Here is a 23,783-nt window from a genome sequence, read left to right as displayed (position 1 = left end):
ATCAAACCAAACATTAGTTAGTATTTCTAAATGATTGAAAAATTGAAAAATAGGGAGAGACAACATCATGAAACCAGTTAATTAAAATGTAAAAGATAAACCCTAAAACAAGGTCAAGCGAAACAAGATGTCTACAAGTCCATCAAATAAATAAAACAAGAAGCTCAAGAACTTATTTATTTATTAATTCTAAGTTCGAGGAAGTGGATATGACAATCTTAGGCTGCATATATATACATTTTTTCAATTGATATGTTTCCACTAATAAATACAAATATATAACCTTATTTTTCAATTTGTTTTCTATTTTTACGATTTTTGTAAAGAAATTGCTGAAAACAAGATTTTATTGTGTTGCTTTCAACATTTTCTTCACATGGAACAATGACGTTTTTTAATTATTAATGAAAACATATCAACTAAAAATGCAAACAAAAAACATACTAATTGCATCCTTAATGTTTGTGCAATAATGACCATGGCTTACATAAAAACATTAATAAATATTCAACCCAAATATAATTTAATCCATTTACAATAAAGCATTCATTTACAACAAACCATCACCAGGAAAGAATTTGTATGATGTTATTTTCCAGCCTCCAAACTTCAATCAAGCAAAAGTCTCAAAGGAAAAACTCATGTAACATTTGGAAACACACATTTTTTTCTTACAATAATAATGTATAATCATAAACTAGGTTTCCAGGTTAAATTTTTGTGAGGACATGAGGCTTTTTGTGAGCCATATTGCTGTTTCTCTGGAAGAAACTGCATCTTCTCCAAATGGTCTTAGCACAGCAGCAAGCTCTTCAAGCTTTCCTTGTTTAAGTAGTTCTGCACATAACTCAAGCAGAGATTCCATTGCATGAGCTCTTTGCTGGCAGGGATTATCCAACGCACTCTTTGTTTCGTCACCACCAATTGAAATACATGCACAATTTGAAATGCTATTTGGTGTCTTATCAACCAAAACAGCATTATCTTCTTTATGCGTGGCGCACCTGATGATGCATGTGTTTAATCTGCCTTCATCCTTACCTGGAAGTGTACCATTATTCTCAGAGGTCAAGTTGTCAATGAGTAAGCCTTCTTCTGTCAATGCTTCAGGGTATTCACTTTCCTTCAAGCAGCTTCCAGTTTCAGTGTCATGTTCAACCCTAACAGGATGCATAATTGGTAATGACCTTTCCTCATCAATGGACCCCTCTTTATCATTGCCGCTGTTAGCTTCACTGGATATTATTGATTTAATGGAGTCCTCAGGTTTGGCATCTTCCCTATCTGCTTCAAGTTTATCAAAACCTTCATTTGAAAAAGTATCATCGACTTTTGTAGTCACTGCATTTATGTCAATGGCATCTGACTTCTGAAAATGTTCAGCAGCAAATCCTTGTTCTTCATGCAGATAATCAAGTGTACTCTTTGATGCGATCTCATCAATGGACTCATCTTTATCATTGCCGTTGCTGTCTTCACTGGTCATAATTGATTTAATGGAGTCCTCAGGTTTGGCATCTTTACTATCTGCTTCAGCTTTATCAAAACCTTCATTTGAAAAAGTATGTTCAACTTTTGTAGTCACTGCATTTATGCCAATGGCATCTGACTTCTGAAAATGTTCAGCAGCAAATCCTCGTTCATGCAGATAATCAAGTGTGCTCTTTGATGTGATCTCATCAATGGACCCATCTTTATCATTGCTGTTGCTGTCTTCACTGGACATTATTGATTTAATGGAGTTCTCAGGTTTGACATCTTCCCTCTGTGCTTCAGCTTTATCAAAACCTTCATAAGAAAATTTATCTTCTGCCTTTTTAATCACTGAATTCATGTCAATTGCATATGACTTCTGAGAATGTTGAGCAGAAAATCCTTGCTCTTCATACACAGAATCTAGCATACTCTTTGATGTGATCTCATCAATGGATCCATCTTTATCATTGCCGTTGCTGTCTTCACTGGACATTATTGATTTATTGGAGTTCTCAGGTTTGGCACCTTCACTCTGTGCTTCAGCATTATCAAAAGCATCATTAGAAATTAGATCTTCAATTTTTTTAATCAATGAATTTATGTCATTTGCATATGACTTCTGAAATTGTTGAGTAGCAAGTTCATGCACAGAATCAAGTGTACCCTTTGATGTGATATCATCAATGGACCCATCTTTGTCATTTCCGTTACTCTCTTCACTGGACATTATTGATTTACTGGAGCCCTCAGGTTTGGCATCTTCCCTCTGTGCTTCAGCTTTATCAAAACCTTCATTGGGAAATTTATCTTCAACTTTTTTAATCACTGAATTTACGTCAATTGCATGTGACTTCTGAAAATGTTGAGCAGCAGATCCTTGTTCTTCATGCACAGAATCTAGCACACTCTTTGAAGTGATCTCACTGTCAACAGTGTCCCTTGCAGATCTACTTTTCAAGTCTGCTTCCTTGCATACACTGCAAATAGTTGATTCAGATGTCATTGACCCATCTTTTGAGCCACTGATACTAGTAGAAAATTCCACTGTGTAGCTGGTAGGATCAACCATTGTAGTCCCAAGGTTGCCTTCTCCATTGGTTGACACTGCTAGCTTGCCATCATCAGGCTGGTTGCTTGTCCCTACATTTCCATTTCCCTCAATTGGATAAATCCTCTCCAAATGATTTACTAATCCCGCTTCTTTGTCCCTATGGTCTTTGCCACCACTAGACTTTTTTGTTTTATCCTTCGAGGGACTACTTATGAGATGCACAGGTAGAAAAACAGATGATGCGTTATGACAGCGGAGAACAAAGGGTTGCAAATGAGGATGCCTTAACAATTCAGCTGCCTATAAACAAAGAGAAGCAGCATAAGAATTAACAGTTCCATGCGAATGAATCACACAAGAAAAGCTCAGTTGAACTCACTGTTGGTCTATGTTCTGGACTTTTCCTAAGCATGCTCTTAATAAGTTGTTTCCTGTTACACATAACTGACATAAGTTATACTGTTCCAGTTTTAGCATTTCAATGAAATATGAAAAGGAGAAACACGGACTGACTGGTAGAGTTTTGTTGGATTTGAAAAGTCAAATGCACTTTTAGGAAAAATGTTCAAATCATTGATCAAAAGCACAGGCGGAACAAATCAGGACAGTGTTGTGACAGCTAATGGATTTTAAGTGTTGAAACTATATGGTTTTGGTAGGGAAGGAAGAAAAGAGAGAATAAGGATTTGAATATGACTTTAGATTCTTATGGTGCATTATGATGTGTAATGATCTGATACAAAATACTAATCCATGGTCCTATTTATAATAATACTTAAGTTAAGGGCAACAAGTACAAGCTCAAGCACACTGCACACTAATAAGATTTCTAATCCGAATTAATTGAGGAAACAGAATAAAATTACTTCCCCAATTAGACATCACCACTTACATGTTTGTTAGTGTGCAGAGATGTCACTGCTGAAATAATTATCAGCAAGAGATGTAACCGCTGCAATGAATGACGGCAGGGAGAGGTCACCATCAAAATGATAGTGGACGTGAAGGGATGCCATCATCTTGGTGGGGAGAGATGTAGTTTATCATTCTCACTCTCCCCATCAATGCTATGCCAACATTTGGAAAAAACGTGTAATACCAAATGGGGAAGAAAGCAAACATGAAGATTTCATAAGAGTATAACAGGAAAGGAGGAAAAGAAAAGGTCACCATAAAGACGAAACAGAACGAAACAATCATGGGTAGAAGGAAAAACTAGAGTTTTAGTTTCTGTAATTGGTGCACAGCCAACAGAAAGGAAACAATTAGAGGGGCCAAAGTGAAGGTTTCGGTTGGAAGGAGGAAAAGAGAGAATTAAGGCCCTAAATAACAAGATATTAGATTAATATAGTGTATTATGATATGTGATGATCTGATACAAAATACTAACCCAGTCCAATTTATACTAAAAATTAAATTACATTGAGTACTGGAGTAGTATTACTAGTACAAGCCCAAGCTCACAAATATAATAAGATTACTAACCCTAATTAAATAAGAAAACATGCTAAAATTAGGAAATAACTCCTAAAATTGTTTCCTCAGTTAGTTGACTAGTTGAGTACATAATATATTCTAAAGATCTTCTCCAAGATACACTATATATATTTGAATATTTTGTAGATATTCTCAAATGAAGAAGTTACTTACAGTGTGGAAGAGTAAACAATTGGCAGTGGAGAAATGGAGGATCTATTTATTTTATTGATAAGTCCAGCCTTGTCCTGTTTGATTCATTCATCAAATTATTTTACTTAAAAAAAAAAATGAAGATGAGAGACTTCATTGCCAGTAATAACATCAAACAGTTTTGGATGGTTCAAGTTTGTTCTTACTGGAGCACGAAATGCCGGTTGATGTGCAGTAATTTCAAACATGCAGCAACCTTTACATACAAAGAGACGTCATTACATGGGTCAGATATCATATCATATGGCTTTGCCAATTAGAGTAAGGCATCTGTAATTCTTACCAAGCGACCATATATCAGATTTATAACCATAAGGTGTAGCAGCAAGGATCTCAGGACACATGTAGTTTCTAGTTCCAACAACCTACACAAGATATAAGAAGGGTGTAAACAATAAACAGGCTTCAATATGTATATTTAGACAGTGGAGTAGCACTATCATTAGTGATAGGAAGTTCAAAGAAAGAAAACATAAGTTATCCATGTTTAGTTAAAAAGCATCAATTGACAATCCACCACGAGGGGAACAACTACAAACAAGTTTCTTGAAGAAAGCAACAGATAAATGCTAAGATATTAATGATATATACAATACCGAGGAAGCAAGGTCTTCAGTATTAAGTAGCTTTGCAAGACCAAAGTCACCTGCAGCGTCCATACAGTACAGATATTTCTTTAGACAACATGGTACATTGAAACCAAAAGTGATGAGTATTCAAGGAAAAGGCCTTCATACCTAGCCGAATGTTATTGTCCTTAGTGAGAAAAATGTTGGAACACTGAAATTAAATGAAGTTGCATTAATGTAAAAACCATGCAAGGATTGATTTGCCAGGATAAGGAAATAGGTAATACCTTAAGATCTCCGTGGAGCACACGATTAGAGTGAAGGTAGTCCACAGCTAGCAACAATTGAGTCATCCATTTGCAGACTTTCTATAGGAGAAAATGGTAATGCAGAGTGGGTATATATACAAGAAAAATTATTACAGAGTAAATTCAGGAGTTTGGAGGGAATAGGAGGGGAAGGAATCTAAAGAGAATGAAGGGAAAGGGAGAGTAGATTGGGTTTGCGGGGGTGTCTTGAGGGTTCGTGTTAATTTCATTTTCCTCCACTCATTTTACAGACTCCCAAACAACGGAGAGGTTTACTTAAAAGCTTTCCCTCCCCTCCCATCCTTCCACTTTTCTCCATCCAAACATACACTAGTAAATTGTGCATAAAATCTTATTAATTACCTCCTCAGAAAAAAAAGATCCTCGAGCTTTCTTTATATTCTCAGCCCTGCTCCACAGAATGCAGTATTCCATGATTTAGACCAACTGGTTATAATGCTATTAAGTGGCATATAAAATTGTAAACATATAGGCTCTGTTTTATAGTACATGAGACCCACCGAATCCCAAAGCCTTTATCCAACAATATTTCATTTCAAACTTAGAATGTGAATAAAATTAATAATGTTATGAAACAATCTTTTCAAATATCTGTCTATCAAGCTTCTAAGTAGAAAGGTTATTTAGGTTATTGCAAAAAAATAAACATTAATCAACAAGAATCCTTTAAGATTCTAACAACATGTATTGATTATAGATCACTTATATGACAGAGTTTTTAAAAAGTTCCTAAGCCTCTCTCTAATAGCTTAAAATTTAAGGTCAAGAATTTATTTGACATAGTATAAAGTTCAATACTTCACCAGTCGAACAATTACGATTTTAGAACGACATTTTCATTCCCAAGGTAGAACTAAGTATGAAGTCCGGTGTAGTTTCTGTAGAAGATAGAAGTTTCTATTTTATCCACAATTGAAGTCCGGTAGGCTTTCACCTGAAGGGACGTGTTAAGATTTAAGAGTTACGAGAACCATTTTTAGAACTTTAACCTAATTGCTTAAGGTTTTAGTTAAATAGTTTACATGTAGGTTGCTAATAAAACATTTTCTTCTCAGATATCATGGTATAGCCTTCTCTGTAATCGAAAACAATAACTCAGATCCTTAATTTATGCAAGAAAGAATCAGTGTCACCAACAGATATTACTGTACTTACATGTTACCTCCTTCCCAATAGCCAGTTATAATGTATATGTAGTCCTCCTACAAAACATGAAATTAGCATTAATGTTAAGGAGTCATCCACATTGAAATAAGCCTATACATCAATAGAACTTCAAAGTTAATTCTTCATCTCTATATAAAAGTACAAATCAAAATTAAAATTAAAAAAAAAAAAAAGTCCTTACCTTCTCCACCCATGCATCTTTGTATTCCACAATATAAGGGTAATTTAGTTTCGCTATCAGGTCCATCTGAAACAGAAAGAGAGACAATATTGTCATTTTTAGTAAGAATTAAGAGGGTAAAAATATGTTATCAAAAAAAAAAAAAAGAGGGTAAAAATATCATTGAAAACTGTTAGGAACCCCTGATGGATATGAAGAAAAAAAAAAGGATGATTTTATTGATTGACTGAAATTGAACAGAACAAGGAGAGAACCTCTCCTCCAAGGGTTTCCCTTTAACAACTAAGCACTTGCTCGATTCTATCAAAGTACAAACTAGTCCCCTCTAACTAACTAATTGTCTAAACTAACTACTTTTTCTTCCCTCTATTTTTCCAAGCAAATACCCTCCTGTCCTAACAATATCACCTCATTGAAGTTCAATGATACATCCCCAATCCAACAGGTTTACCGTAGAGACAAGAACAGGAAGAAGTGGGCCTCTTCTGCAGCAACAGGCCCAAATGACATTGCTGGCCCAAGGGGAAGGACTGATAATTAACACAGCTGGATGGACCAAGGTACCCTCTAACAGAATGCAGATGGGAAGCGTGAAGTTACGCGATTGCTTAAGAAGAGGAGGAGGGGAACGTTGGCTGGCATCTGGAAATTGGAAGCATCTTGGGCCCTTTTGGGATTGGGAGAGAGTGGAACCTCTCATATGTGTTCCACAACTATCTTTACTATTTTGCATTGTTAATTTCTATTGGAATTCTGTATTGCCTTTCATGTTAAACAAATTCTGTAATGGATGTTCTGTATGTAATGTTTGCTGAGAAATATAGGAATGAGGAAGATTCAGTATTATTTCTTTGAGTAAATCCTGTTTTTAGTTTGTATTCTGGTCGGTCCTTATCATTCAACCTTTGAAATCTGAAAATTGGAAATGAATCAAATGTAGACTCTCCCAAATAATGTCCTCTAGTAGCTGGAATAACCATTTTATGAGAGCCTGATCAATCTGGTCCCCTTGGTGAGCAACTGGGTGAAATCCCAGCACGCATTCTGGTTGAGATAGTGGAGGATCATCTTCCAAATCTATTAGGAAGATAGGTCCCATTGGGTGTGACACTATTGCTTTCTTCAGCTGGGAGATGAGAAACTGAAGCTGGAAGCAAACTGCACCCATCTGCTGGACAAATCTGGCCCATTCAAAAATGTTAGGAACCCCCAAAGTCCAAAAATGAGTTTGGTTGGCAGAATTCCAATTTACCCCTACTTCAAGAATCCAATTCTGATTCGGCCCTTCCCTCTTTCTCCTTCTCTAGAACCAAATAATCTACTCTAGGATGTAACTCTCTAGTGCACATCCATGGCAGCTCAACTGGGAACAACCACTACCTAAAGCATGTGAGCTCCACTCCAACGGCTCCGGTGATGGTGAGAATGTGGGTGGACTCCGTGTAACCTGGATCTCCAACGCTTCCGCCACTAACTCCTTCTGCCTCTCCTCCACCATCATTCATTCAGTCATACACGCATCTAAGTTCAGCAATAGAGGCTCAGCAAGTTCAAATTCCAAGGCCCTGACACCATTGGTAATCCACCCATCTCCATGGACAAATGTGGGTTCAGTGGTTTTGGAGTAGATTTCCTTTCTCCTCTTTCATTGCCATCTCAACCAGAACTGAATTCGGGAAACCATGAACCACTACAGCATCTCCACCTTCATCTTCCACCTCAATCCTCTATACCATATTCCCGGCCTCAAGCACCTCTATCACCAAGTCATGCTCTGATTCTATCTTTGCATCTGGTTCTAGTTTTGTATCTAGTTCTTCTGCTATGGCATGCTCATAGATCATTATGAAAGAGAAATAAATATATTGAGAAGTACAAACGACTACTTAGATTGGGCTGATTCAAGCCATGTATGACTCAAAAGATAGTAGGAAACGATCAACTGTTACTATTTTTTCTTGGTAATGGGAAGACTAAAAACCAAAATTAAAGAAAAAAACAAGGATTCAATAAAAGTTAAAAAGAGAACTAAAACAGTAATGTGGGAAATTTGTGCAAGAATAACCTGTACAATCAATTAGGATAGAAGGAAGGAAAACAAGACAATATAATACTAATAAATAAATAACTGCATCAAGTGGAAGGGTTTGTTACACCAACCTCTTGGTGCACTGTCGGTTTGAACTTGTCCGTTTGCTTGGCCAACCGAATCTTCTTCAGCACATACCTACGGGGGATGAAATCGTCATGAAGACGAATATGAACTGAAGTTGAAAAGCAAACTGCCATTGAACTAGCAGGATTCTCAATTCCCAATAATTATATATACATCTGAATTGAAAATCGATTCCTCAATAGCTCATGTTAAAAGCTTAAAAAAACAAAAAAACAAAAAAACTAACTACTATTAAACTGGCAGGGCTTCAATTCCCACAATTGAACACTATAATCTCAAAAAGATTGAAAATTTGTTTCGGGGTTGTCTAATTTTGAACTAAAAATGGATCTTGAACAGTTCATGTTGAACGGTTTAGCAATTACAGAAAACAAGACACAGAAAGTGAACAGTGTCTTACCTCTTTTTCTCAGTCCTGTGGAGAAGGAGAAAAGATGCACTTAATGCTCCTCTTCCAATTTGCTCTATTACTTCATAGTCTTCCATCTTGTCGTTCTCCATGGAAAACTCCAGAAGAAGCTAGAAGACAAAACAGTGAAGCACTGAAGCAGCAGATCCTGATTTACTATGAACCCAATTCAGGAAAAAAAATGTTGATTCTCTATTTTATTGCAAAGTTTTGTTTTGTGTGTGTGTGTGTGTGTGAATTTCTGCTACCAACCCTCTTTCTTCTTCCCCTTTACATCAAAATACTGTAATGGAACACAACCTCTATCTTAAAGAGCATTAATTGTGAGACCTGAAAGGGTCCCTATTGAATGGATTTTAGGAACCATGAAGGGGTTTCAACTTTCACATGACAAATGAGTATAGATACATTCCCAAATTATAATGATACTAAACTAGCTTCTCAGGAGAACGAACAGAGAGAGAGAGATGAAAAAAAATAGCAGCTTGAAGAGAAATAAGAGATTTTCTACTTACCAAATGAAAGTTTTGAGAGAGAGAGAGAGAGAGAGAGAGAGAGAGATTTGGATGAAAGGGCAACAAAGTCAAGATCAACAACATTAGACAGACATGTTTTCACTTTCATATTACTTTAATTTGATAGGTATGTATCACTGTATCATTGACTGTGAGAATTTTTATTTTATTTTTTTGGGAAAGAATCATTGACTGTGACTACATTATTATATCCGATCAGGATCATTTTATACTAGTATAAATTACACTCTTAATTTTATTCGTTGATCTCATTTATATCTAAGAGCTATAATTTTTTAGTAATGTGAGTCATTAGATACAAGTGGATTAATGGTCAAGATTGAGGGTAAGACTTCTAACTCTTACACCGGAGTAAGAATATCCTGTCCCTATTATATCTGTCCCTACTAGCCAATGACCAAAAAATTAAAAATATGAAAAATTTTCAAAAAAAAATTGTTAAATAATGATATAATTTAAGGGTTAAATATTTCTAAATAAAATTATCTCATATATATATATATATATATATGTGTATAGATTCATGTGAAATCATATGAAGAGAAGAAAAAGAAAAAGAAATATGAATCCATATGTACTTTTATATGTATGTAGAAGATAAAATTATCTCATATAATATAAGAGATATTAAACTCATACTTTAATCCGTAAAAGAGATTATTCATAACATTTTTTATTATATAAATCGATTTTAGAAGTTATGAAGTTACTAATATGTTTAATATATGGGTTTAATATTTCTTGTATTGTAGGAGATGAAATTATCTCTAGGATACATACAAAAATATGTGGGGCTAATGTGGGGATGTAAAGATAATAGAAAAAAAAATATGAATCCTATACAGTTTTTTTTTTTTTTTGGTAATAAAATCCTATACAGTTTTATATATGTATAAGGGACATTAAACCCTTAATTTACTGAAATATTAATGAAAACTTAGAGAATCGATACAAGTATAAGACTAAGTTGTATAATTATTCAAAGGGAAAAATGTTTATCCTTTTAAATGACACAACTTATATCCTATTACTCTCGTAAAGAGGTGGGATTCACACCTTTATTTTTTTGTCAACTCTCTCTCCTCCTTTATCTATCTCTTTCTTTCTCTTAAAATAACACAACTTTACATCCTTTAAAATGACACACACTTTACTCTTATTCAAAATAATTAATTAAGTTTTATAATTTTTTTGGAAAATAATAATTTAATAACTATGAAATTTAAATTAATTTTTCAGTAGTTAATTATGCATATATTTTACTATTATTATATTATTATTTATTTAACAATATCGTACAGCTGAACTGAAAAGTATTTTTCTTCAATAACCACGTATATGATCATTTAAAAAAAATTAATATATTTTTTATATTAGATGAGACAAAATTATCTCATGTATATACAGAAAAATTGGTAAGACCCACTAACTTTTTCTTTTTCTCTCTTTTCTTTAGTGAGTCTCATCCACTTTTATGTATGTTTTATTAATATAAAGAAACATATTCCCCTTTGAAAAAATTAGAAAAATTGAGAGAGCAATAAGGGCTGAACTTAAAAGTGACAAGTATGGATAACTAAAAGGACTTGCTTGCATTTTCAGACTAAAGGGTGATCCCTCAAAGGGAATATTTCTAGCACGAATGTGTGTGGGATAAGATCAACTTACATCGGTATAAAAATAAAAAAATTTACACTAAATTTTAACTGTTAGATGTATAGAAATTAACGATTAAGATTTGATGTAAAATTTCTTATATTCACATCAGTATAAGAATAATCTGCCTATATATATATATATATATATATATATATATATATATATATATATATATAATTTTTGTTTGTCTTTGTATCCAGAGCACAAACTCTTTATTAGCATGCTTCCAAAGAATATTCCGAAGTTGAAGTCTCTGCCCTTTTCTCCAAGTATGGATCTATAAGGGAGTGTTTGGTAGGAGGTTTCTTTTAGGATGACTGAAAAAGTGAGGGTGGATATTGAAGAATACAACATTTGGTAGCATACTTTAAATAATTTCCCTATCAATCTCATTTGCATAGCAATCTACTATTATGTGTAATATTGGCAAAATTTGACCACTCGAGGATACCACCCAAAGGGTGGAATTCTCATTATCCCAGCAAATGAAAAAGTAGCATTTCTTAATTTAGGACACAAATATCCCTTGACTTAATGTGCCAAAAGAAAGCCGGAAAGAGAGAGAGTCTAATATATTTTCATAAATTCATCCTATTTTTTCATTAATATTTTATATTCAAGAGACTCAGAAAACTTACATCAATTTTTTTCTGTAATATTTTGAGCTACCAAACAATCTTTTTTTAACTTTTCTACCAAACTCACTTTTCCACTAGATTCCTAGTAATTGAGTTTTTTAGGTAAAAAAAAAAAATTCTCTCTACCAAACATCTCCTAAAGGATTTACATATGTTAAGAAGTCTTCAGCAAACAAGTAAAGGTACTAATTTTAAAGGTGATGCTATCCTTTATTCCTTTTGGGCTTTAGTGTTTCTTAATTTCAAAGCTTTATTCGTAGCTGTATTTCTTTGTGGTAGGATGTGCATTTTTTAAGTATGAAACCAAAGAACAGGCCCTTGCTGCTCTTGAGGCAATTAAAAATGGAGGTTGGTGTTTATTAAAACCATCACCTGAATTTTTTGTAATATATATTTTATTTGGTTAATGGCACTAGTGGAGCTGGTGAGTAATATTATGAATGCGTTGAAAAATTCCATCTATTACAGTATTACTATATTACAGTTATGTAGGGAAGGAGAGAATTGGATGTACATCTTGCAAACATTTTGTTAGCCAATTGATAATATTTACCAATTTGGCACTATTTGCAATTTTTCCAATACAATGTATGCTAAGACTTGATGGCATTATTAATCATTCATACACATTTATGAGCTTTTTTTAGATTCAGCAAAAAAAATTTGGTTCCTAGTATGTTTTAGAATGGAAAAGTGCATGCTTTTAAACTCAATTAAAGTTTTAGTTGTAAATGGTGTTTGCAGCACTTTGGACTCAGCCACAAAATCCTTTTGGCGGGGGACGTGAACATTTATTCATGTGTCTCAGATTTTATTGTAGAAGCACAAATACATAGTTAATTATTTTACTTTTTAATCCTTCTCTTGATTTGGACTTCTATAACTGACTTTTTGCCCCACAATTCTATTAAAAAAGAAAAATAGAGTGCCCCGAATTGGTTTGTGTAAGACAATGATCCGCTCAGACTTGACTCATAATTTATATATGATAGACTTGGACTGGATTCAAGCTTGGAAAGGAAAACTCAAGCTTCGGCCGTGAGGCTTATTATATGTTTGCATTAAATGAGCCCAAGCTTCATAAAGCTCACACTTATGCACATAGTGTCAATCAATATATATAGAGAGAGGGGCAGGATCCTTTGACACCAGTGTCAAATTTGAAATTTGACACCTTATCTGAAAACCATTAGATAAAAAAAGATCAACGGTGTCACATGCTTACAAATCAGAGTCGTTGATCTTTTTTTATCTAACGGCTCTAGATAAGGTGTCAAATTTCAAATTTGACACTATTGTCAAAGGATCCTCCCTCATATATATATATATATATATATATATATATATATATATATATATATATATATATATATATATATATATGTATATATCATAAAAATATTTATGCAGTTAATGCAAATAAGTTATCTGCATTTACTTTCAAAACGACGTCATTTTGGGATTGAAAAATTAAAAATTATGATTATAAAGACTATAACAACCCTGAAATAAATTAAAATTACAAAAACATCATGATTTCCACCCCAAAACGACGTCGTATTGGGCTTACTGCAGAAAAAGCGATCCATATATATATATATATATATATATATATATATATATATATATATATATATATGAGAAGGATCTGTTTACAAACTTTTTTTACAAATTACACTAAGTATGACTGGTCATACACTTTTGATTAGTGTATGACCGGTCAGATATAGTGTAGTTTATAAGAGTTTGTAAACAAAAAGTTTGTAAATATATTTTGCCCCATATATATATGGGGAATGATCCGTTTACAAACTTTTTTTACAAACTACACTAAGTATGACAGGTCATACACTCTTGATTGAAGTATGACCGGTCATACTTAGTGTTGTTTGTAAGAGTTTGTAAATAAAAAGTTTGTAAATATAACCTTCCCCTATATATATATTGTTAAATAACAAGAGAAGAGAGGAACATTGTAATAAATCTGTGTAGTATTGAATTGATACAAGATGTACAATATATAGACACACTAATGGGCTTAGCCCAGACCTAACACAAATTCTAATGAAATAAGGAAATAAATATTTAAAGATATACAAAAGATATATTCTTTCTAACACTCCCCTTCAAGCTGGAGCTTATAGAACATATACACCAAGCTTATTACATATAAACTCTATTCGAGAACCCCTCAAAGACTTTGTAAATATATCTGCTAATTGATCATTAGAGGGTACAAAACTAGTTGTAATTTCACCAGCAAGAACCTTTTCTCGAACAAAGTGACAATCTATTTCTATATGCTTGGTTCTTTCATGAAACACTGGATTTGACAAAATGTGCAGAGCTGTTTGGTTATCACAAATGAGAGTTGTCTGTCCAGTGTCTCCAAACTTAAGCTCTCTAAGAAGTTGCTTAAGCCAGATGAGCTCGCAAGTAGTAGCAGCCATGGAGCGGTATTCTGCTTTAGCACTTGATCTGGCAACTACATTTTGTTTCTTACTTTTCTAGGAAATCAAGTTGCCTCCAACAAAGACACAATACCAAGAAGTAAATCTCCTATCAGCTCGACAACCAGCCCAATCAGCATCAAAATACCCAACAACTTTAACATGACCTTTATGTTCATATTCAAGGCCTTTTCCTGGAGATGCCTTGATATACTTAAGAATATAAATAACGGCATTCCAATGTTCTTGACATAGAGAATTAAGAAATTGACTTACCACACTAACTGCAAATGAAATATCAGACCAAGTGACTGTGAGGTAGTTCAATTTTCCAATCAATTTTCTATACTGCTTAGGATCTGAAAAGGGCTCCCCCTGATTTGGTAGAAGCTTGCTACTTGATCCATAGGAGTATCAACAGACTTAGAATTTAACAAAGCAGTTTCTTCAAGAATATCTAGAGCATATTTCCTCTAAGATATCACAACTCCATCTTTAGATTGGGCCACCTCGATTCCCAAGAAATATCGAAGTTTCCCAAGATCCTTAGTCTGAAAATGGTGACATAAATGTTGTTTCAACCGAGTGATCCCATGACTATCACTACCTGTGATGACAATATCATCCACATATACCACCAGGTAAATAGTTCCAGAAGCTGAATGATGATAAAAGAGAGAATGATCAGCTTCACTCCGAGTCATGCCAAATTGTTGAACAACACTGCTAAATTTACCAAACCAAGCTCTTGGAGATTGCTTGAGCCCATATAGAGACTTGCGAAGACGACAAACAAGACCTGACTCCCCCTGAGCAACAAATCAAGGAGGTTGCTCCATATAAATTTCCTCCTCAAGATCACCATGAAGAAAAGCATTCTTAATATCAAGTTTGTAGAAAGGCCAATGGCGAATAGCAGCCATGGCAATAAAGAGGCGAACAGTAGACATTTTCGCCATAGGAGAAAAATTATCAACAAAATCCAATCCCAAACACTTGAGTGAAACCCTTCGCCACCAAGCGAGCTTTAAGACGATTCACTTGACCATCAGGACCAACTTTAACAGCATAAATCCATCTGCAACCAACCACAGATTTTCCAGATGGAATAGGAACTAGATCCCATGTACCATTGTGATGAAGGGCACTCATTTCAACAATCATAGCTTGTCACCATCCCGAATGTGAAAGTGTGTCACCTGTAGTCTTAGAAATAGACACAGAGGACAAAGAGGAAAGACATGCACAATATGATGGAGAAAGACGATGGTAACTAATATTAACTTTATACCTGGCTGGCATAACACCTTGTATTTTAAATATGTATTTATATGTGATAATGTTGACTAGAGAGGTAGGATTAGTGAAAGTCCTGAAATTAGGACCAAAATATGTGAAAAGGGCAAAATGGTAATTTACTAAACATGTATCCCTCGACATGAAAATTTGAGTAGAAGACCTCAAATGGTTAAAATAATGCCGGAAATGGATTCAGGACGAAAAATCGAGTGGATAGGCAAGTTTCGGAAAAATTGATGAATATTGATTTTACCGGTGTAAAATACTGCGGTATAATTGTACCGATAAGTGTGAAATTTTGATCAGCATTTTTAGGAAACAAAAATATGACACGAACGAGAAAAATACATAGGTTATGAATTTGTGGTTTAAATTAGGTGATTGATTAAAGTTAAATCGCATGGGGACCCACCCATTGTCTTAAGTGACTTAAGTGCCCTCAAGTCACATTTATACATCACTTTCTCTCTTTTCCCTCTCCTTCTCTCCTGTGCGTGTTTCACCATGGAAGGGTTTGGGAGCTTTTGATTTTTCCAACTTGATTTCTAGCCACTTTTAGGGAGAACTCTCAACTACAAAGTTGTTAAGCATCCTCTTGTGAACGAATTTCCTCTTCAGAGCATCTTGTGGGTGGTAGTGTGTGAAGAGTTGTTCTTCCATCCCTATTTTTGACCTAGGCTTTGTGGGGAAGCTTGAGGGCTTGAAATTCTTGCATTGGTGCTTGGAACCCACTCCTTGGGGCCTTGGGAGTCCATTGGTAGTAAGTATTCACAACTTCATTAGTTTAATTTGGAGATCATAAAATGTATGAATGTTGGTTAAGTGTTGATTGGTTGATGTGGTTGGGGGTTTTTAATGAGGTTGCTCCTTTGTAAATTGTTGCTTGTAAAGATGTATAATGATGACTGCACCAATAAATTTTATGGTGATGTATAATTTTGTAACTTAGTGAAAATTGGTGGAAAAATGATGAAATGGTTGGTTGTGATCATGAATGTGAAGGTTGAGTATTAATAATGGGTTGTGAGTATGAATAAATTGTAGGATGATATGATGTGTAAAGGTGTGTATGAGTGTTAAATTGAAATGAAAACTTGGTGTGTACTTCCATGAAGATTTCGAACCATAGAGGAACTTTAGGGAAAAATGAGGTGAACCATATTGTATAATAAATGGTTGATGTTTTGAGGTATAGAATGATAGATTGATGATTTAGTTTGATTGACAAAGAGAATTAAGGTAATTGGATTTAATGGATGTTAGCCATTGGGCCTATAGGGTTATGTTTAACTATGTTATTGTGAAATTGATTGATTGTTTGCAAATTGTTTGATGGTCATTATGTTGATCAATATAGGTTACCTCTCACGGGCGCGATAGTGGAAGATTGAACTTGGAGCGTACGTTTTGGGAGCATTGTGCTTGGAGTTGAGGTAAACCTTTGGAACTTGGGTTTTAATCCTTTGTGTGCTCCACCACACCTAGTGGAAGGTTGTGGTTGGATTTTGTGCCTTTGGACATTGTGTGAATATGTATGTTCATGCATTATTGCTTGATTGTGTGACATGCTTCGAGCATGTTGTGTGTAAATTGTTTGATCTCTGGCCAGTAGATGTGTGTTGGTTTGGACTTCCGCTGGAGATATCCTTTGGGGATTCCGGTCGGGTTTTGCCATGGGGCCGACTCTGGGAGTGGTACCAGGATGATCCAAAAGGGGGACTTCCGCTGGATAAGGCTCATGAGGAGTTCCAGTTGAGTTTTGCCATGGGGTCGTCTCATCCATGGGAGAGGCACCAGGAAGATTTCCGGGAGTTATACGATGTAGTCCTTGAACGGAATCCTGATGTGGATGTTCTTGGATTTGTCCCCAGTTGTTTGTGATTTTGTATGTTATGCATTTTTACATAATATTATTGTAGCACATTGAGTGAGCCATAGGGTGGAGTGATCCTCTAGTACCCTTGGTTTACTGAGATATATTTGTATATCTCACCTCGCGTCTGGGGACATCATTTCAGGCTATAGCGAGCGTGGAAGAGTTGGATCATGATGTGCATATAGGGAGCATAGCATTTTGGAGGATTACATAGGATGCACATACTAGCATTTATTTTGTATCCTGGACTTAGAGTATGAACAGGAGATTATAATTGTCATGCTTTTGTTGTTCATATATGATTCTAAGTCATTTGATCATGGGTTGTATTTTAGTATATGAAATGGTATATGACTCATGTTATTATATTTGTATTTTGGTGAGCGTGGGACTTGTCCATGGCCAAACATGTTGTGCTTTGAGGCATTTGGGATTTTATGTTGAAAATATACCATTTGATGTTAAAATGGCTATGATATTGGAAATCATCATAATTGCCACTTGGATTATGCAAAATTTAGTTGTTGTAAAGAATATGCATGGAGATGTATAATTGATGGAAGGATCAATGACATATTGAATGCATTGAGCTGTGAAATAAAGTGAATATTGAGAGGATAATTGATTAGGTACTTGATTGGAATAATTGGTAATTGTTGAAAATATAAACAGGGTTCTGCCCAATTTTCATATCCTATATGATGGAATTGGACCCCTTGGCCTTCTCGGAAGTTATAGATCTTTCCTTTAGCTTTCCAACGAGACCAAGATTGTGTAAATTGGAGTAGTATAACTCAAGTTATGTGGAAAATACAAAAGTATGTCAAATTGCCTTGTTTTGGTGCCTATCTCCAGAACTGCGGCGCTATTGGCGTCAAGTTGACGCTATTAGCACCAACCTTCAGTGGGAGGCCGTAACCTTGGCGCTATGGGTGCCAGTATGGTGCTATGGGCGCCGTCCTCACTGCCTTCTGGAGCATTTTCACGCTCTTAGCGCGGGACTGGCGCTCTTAGCGCGGGGGTCCTGTGGATTCAGCACCCATTTTCTTAGAAAATTCATAACTTGGGCTACGGTGCTCCAAATTGAGCGCGGTTTAAACCCAGGCATAGCTAACGAAGAAACCTATAATGTAGTAATGAATAAGAATCATTTTAGGGTATAAAAATTGTTAGAGTAAATAAAAAGGCGAAGATATTTAGTGTAACATCCCACGTAATTTGGGAAAATACATAAAATATGATATGGCATGAGAATGCATGTGAGAGAATTCGAATTACATGAAATATTCGTTTGGTCTTCGAATTATTTGGCTATAAGTAGGGAAATTTACTTGAATTATAATAGGTGAGAAATTATTTTAGGCATGTGGAATTCTAGTTGTGAGTATAGGAATAATTTAATTATAATATATAGAAAGCATAACACTGTTTAGAACTATATGAGTACTCATTAAAAGTATGTGATTAATTTTATTTCAAAGAATAAACCCTTAGTAATAATCGGAGGTACATAAAATAATAAGGCATGGGTAGTTCATAAATAGGAGGGCCCTTGATCATGAACTTTGGGCCCAAGTACCCTCATGGCCGACGCCCAAGAACCCCTTTTGGTGGGACTTAGTTTCAGCCCTAGACCCTTATCTAACTTAATCTTATCTTAGAAAAAAATAAATAAATAAATTATTACATGGTTGTCCTCTGTTGCTATGTGCATAGGTTGATGGACAAAGCTGATTTCTTGTAGTCTTAGATAATCCCAAATCAGCCTTGCAAGCCTTGACCAATGAAAGCAAAGTGGTCAGCTTGCATGAAATGTTATTGGCCAAAAACCACATTTCTCTTATCCTTCCCATTCTCTTTTGTGCGCTCAGGGGGCTGTAAGGTATGGTAAAAAAATTATGAAACCATTGTTGTACCCATCTGCTATCGTGCTTCTTTCCCTTAGCATCAACCATGAAAACACTTGAGACTTAGTGCCTTTCTAGTATCAAGAAAATCAGAATCAAGATTCAACTTTCCATTCCCTAATCCCCCCCTAAAAGTCGTGAACCCATAGAGGGAGAACCACAAGTATGTGACCTGCAATCTTTCCTTTCCTTCTGACCGTGGGTCTTCATCATCTTCTTCCCAAGACCATGAGTAATGGACAAACAACACAAATCATCATTTTACTCTTCTCTCACTGTTTAGACCACCGAACAACCTACCTTAAGGAGGTAGCATTTCCTTTCTAATCTCTTGGTTGCTCTCTTGTCCCATACGGTTTTCATGGGAAATCTGTAACACCCTTTCTAATCTTCCAGCCGGAGACCCAGAAAAATAAGAGATAAGGGAATCTGTAACACCCCGTGTATACCCGGTTTGTTATCATGTCATCGTATTAAGCCACGCTTAATTAAAATGCGGAATAACTTTTCTTTTCAATTATGACGTCATTATTATTAACCAAGTTGATTACTTAATCCTTTTAAAAACATTGCCTGTATGTAATTGCAAATAAACAGGTATCTACACTGAATAACCTCATAGAATAAATATGTGAGTATCTAAGTCACGGATCTACAACACATAGTCCGGACATAATCCTGATACATTAATACAACTTGAAACTAAAATAAGACATAGTTAATCAATGTGGCATGGACAACCTCCATGCTCACCAAATAAGGCAACAAAGCCCAACATAGTCTCACATCAAATAACATAATAACAAATAAATAACATGTCAGCATCCAACATATCATCATAACAGCACATATCTAACTCAGCTCTGGCCTCCTGCCTCCCGAGGTCTCAACCCCCGAGTTACCTGAACCTGAAATATGTGCCCCAAACGTAGGGTGAAATCTCTAAACAAAAATCTCAGTAAGACAAGGGGTCCTCAAGGATTTCTCCACCCCAAGCTCACTTACATGTGCAATATAAGTTCTAAAAAGCAGTAAATCAGTATAAGTTTCAAAATCAGTGCAATGCAGCAGAATAATCATGTCATGTGTGTCAACTATTCTACTGGCCAGAGAAATGCAGGATTTACATACGTCTATTACCTACATTTAGTGCAAGTCACTACTTACACCCACCCACAGAATCACCCTATGACATGTCTCATTCATACACAAGCTTACCGTCTAGGTGGAACAACACATGCATATTATAAGCACTTGCACATAACAGCTCAACAGCATTTCAAAATCAATACATGAAAACACATCATGCATATAAACCATCCCCCAATGAGGTATGGTGGAACCAACAATGGCTAAACTGAGGACACGAAAGCTTACCTCGCAAGCTAACTATCCAATCATGAGTCCAACCAAGTCCAAGGTCCATAAACAGCACTCTCACAGTCTGTTTATACCAACAATAATATCAACCATCATGATCTACAAGCATATGATATAAGGACAACACTTTCCTTTTACGTTTTATGTCTTTAGGCTTCTCACAAAGCCATAAGCCCTTAATCACTTTGATTCTAACTTAGTTAATTATTACAGAGGTTCAACTTAACCAAACATGGGTCCACAAACCCAAAATTAAAGTTCTGTATGCACAGAATCGTCACTGCCTCGAAATTCCCAGGATATCAGGATATTTGTCGGAGCCATATCCGGATATCCATATCCGGATATCTCCAAGCCCATATCCGGATATCAATATCCAGATATTTCCAACCCCATATCTGGATATCTATATCCGGATATCAATTATTATATCTGGATATTTAGCGACAGAATGCAGTTTCTGCATTTCGCGAGATATCACTACCAAGGTTCCATTTTTAATCCATTTCAACGTCCAAGCATGCATTTTAATAGACATTTAGGTTCATGTTCAGGTTGGTTACATATTTAACTCATTAACATGCCAAGACTCAACCTTTAAACAACTAAAAATCATGAGCATGGTGATGGTGCTTACCCAAAGGCTCAAAACAGCAAGCACAAGGGCTCTTGGAGCTCACAAGTCAGCTCCAAGGTGCTAACTCCAAGGGTACACGAAAATGAGCTTCAAGGTGGTTCCTTTCTTCACAAAGATGGCTTCTTAGAGCACCAACTACCAAGGAAATGGCCTCAACAACCCAAGTCAAGGAACTCAGCCCACTAACTCCCACAAACAAGGGCTGAACACCCAGAAAATGGCTACTTCTCACCCTCACAAGGTTGCTCTCACCAAGCTATGATGATTAAAGGAAGAAACTATGACCAAATGTGGCTACTTTGGGTTTCTATGGAGAAGAAGATATGAAATGGTGAGGGAGAGGTCCAGCAGCCAAGAGAGGTCAGAATTCTCACGAAGAAGGCATAAGAATAAACCTAGGATCATGTGCCAAGTCTTTAAATAGCCACTTAAGTTTTAATCGCACTGTATTAGCGCTAATAGCTACGCTTATCATTTTAATCACAAATTTAGGATTCTAAACCTAGCCATTTTTCTAAGATTTTTCATATTTCTATTTTATTTTTCGCAGTACTTTTCCGATACGCGCTTTTACATAGCCAGTATCAGTTCTGACACCAGTTCTCATTATTTTGACCTGAAACTTGTTATGATAATCATATATATTATTCTAGTGACATATACATACTTTTCATAATTTTCCGGGATACTTCATCAGTACGCATTTATACCGTGAGGCAGAACCGGTATCTGCACTTTTCATCAGAAAAGCGACTTTCAACATTAATGTTCACTTACTATGATTATTTAAGCATTTTCATAATTATTAGGGTCAATGATGGAATTATCTTATTAATCTCATAATTAATTAATTAAATTCCTAATTTAACGGTGCAGGTTCTTACAGAATCCATAATCAAGATTAGAAAAAGAAATCAGAAAGACAGATCACACAACTAACCGGTAGAAGAGGGATCTGCGCGTCAACTCAAAACGAGGTCCAAACACCAAAACAAGACCAGATCCAGAACTGTCGCAGTGAGACGAGAAGAACACAACCAGCCACGGCCGGAGGGAGCCTCCACACGCCGTCGGTTTGAAGAGGGTGGCGCAACTTTCATGCGCATGTGAGGGCGCGTGTGACCTGTTCTGGGGATGCGACCGGTGCCATTGTGACCGCGCTGCCGAGACGAGCACGCCGGTATGTGGATCGCCGGAAAAGCCATCGGACGGTGGTGGTTGACGGAGCAGAGGCTTCAACGAGGTTCCGGCGGTTGTGTGCGGAGAGAAAAAGGAAAGAAAGAAACGTTCAAAAACTGACAATGAGACAGTTCCGGAAAAAAAATTTAAAAGAAGACGAATAGTGGGTTCACCGGAGAAAAAGATCAAGGTTCCTTAGGCTCTTGATACCATGTTAAATAACAAGAGAAGAGAGGAACATTGAAATAAATCTGTGTAGTATTGAATTGATACAATATGTACAATATATAGACACACTAATGGGCTTAGCCCAGACCTAACACAAATCCTAATGAAATAAGGAAATAAATATTTAAAGATATGCAAAAGATATATTCTTTCTAATATATATATATATATATATATATATATATATATATATATATATATATATATGGGTTTAAACTTCTCATTCAACAGAAGATCAAAATTTTTGCAACAGACTCATGGGGAGCCGTGCTTTCCTTTTTGCTTATTTTTTTAATTAAATAATAAATTTTATTTCAATATCTGTGTCTATAACAGAAGATCTCATTTGTTGCAATTGCATAAGAAGTGATTTCCCGTGTGTGTATATATATATATATATATATATATATATATATATATATATATATAAAAGCTGACGTGCTGCTCTAGTGGAGTTGAAGACTTATTCATCTTGGCATAGGATTTACTTTAAAAAGGAAAAATACATTTCCTCCTGGCAACTAATCTTTCAGTAAGTTGACTAATGAAATACCGGACTTGCTTCCTGTTGACACCTAATTTTTTTACTGTGTTTACACAACTGTAAGTCTTTTCTTTGTGGGGAGGTGGTTGATATGTTCTCAACACATGCATGATGATAATTGTCAATGACATTTTCTGATCTAACATTTGTCAGTTTTCAATAACTCCTTTTCATTTTATTTTTAAAAAATAATAATAAACCTGTTTTAAAGAGTGTTCTCTAATCCTAGAGTAGGTTTCATAAAAAAGCCAGAAAATAAGAATACTGTAAAAAAAGAAAAAAGAAGTTAAAGAACAAAGACCATCATTTAGGTGCTCCTTGTTTTTGCTTCATATATGCATTTCTGTATTCAAACTTATGTTTTTTAAGTTGCAAGAACCAAAGTTCTTGTATCTTTTTTTCA

The 23,783-nt window shown here is 35.4% G+C and overlaps 1 protein-coding gene across 1 annotated transcript; it reads right to left on the bottom strand.

The window, feature by feature from the left end:
- Window positions 1–572: 572 nt before the first annotated feature.
- LOC133306478 (serine/threonine-protein kinase Nek7-like) lies at window positions 573–9,142 on the bottom strand. The gene is made up of 13 exons (XM_061506805.1): window positions 9,039–9,142; window positions 8,623–8,689; window positions 6,463–6,528; window positions 6,270–6,316; window positions 5,457–5,502; window positions 5,073–5,153; window positions 4,954–4,996; window positions 4,813–4,862; window positions 4,500–4,581; window positions 4,363–4,412; window positions 4,178–4,251; window positions 2,907–2,958; window positions 573–2,827 (listed from the first exon to the last, which is right to left on the bottom strand). Exons 1-13 carry the CDS (start codon window positions 9,137–9,139, stop codon window positions 698–700), a joined length of 2,889 nt encoding a protein of 962 aa, XP_061362789.1. The 5' UTR covers window positions 9,140–9,142; the 3' UTR covers window positions 573–697.
- Window positions 9,143–23,783: the final 14,641 nt, after the last annotated feature.

The sequence above is a fragment of the Gastrolobium bilobum genome, unplaced genomic scaffold (genome assembly GCF_033153095.1).
Source record: "Gastrolobium bilobum isolate Gb01-03AN ecotype WA unplaced genomic scaffold, APGP_CSIRO_Gbil_v1 utg9675, whole genome shotgun sequence".
NCBI lineage: Eukaryota > Viridiplantae > Streptophyta > Magnoliopsida > Fabales > Fabaceae > Gastrolobium > Gastrolobium bilobum.
Note: the sequence above shows the minus strand (reverse complement) of the source record. Positions and strands in the feature narration are given on the sequence as shown.

What these genes read in the sequence shown, in the direction of transcription:
- LOC133306478 (XM_061506805.1), bottom strand. Translation starts at nt 9,139, where the DNA reads ATGGAGAACGACAAGATGGAAGACTATGAAGTAATAGAGCAAATTGGA. An exon ending in AACCGACAGTGCACCAAGAG is followed by an intron (nt 6,529 to 8,622) that starts GTTGGTGTAACA and finishes TTTCTGTTTCAG; the next exon opens with ATGGACCTGATAGCGAAACT. An exon ending in GATCTTTTTTTTCTGAGGAG is followed by an intron (nt 5,154 to 5,456) that starts GTAATTAATAAG and finishes TTTCTCCTATAG; the next exon opens with AAAGTCTGCAAATGGATGAC.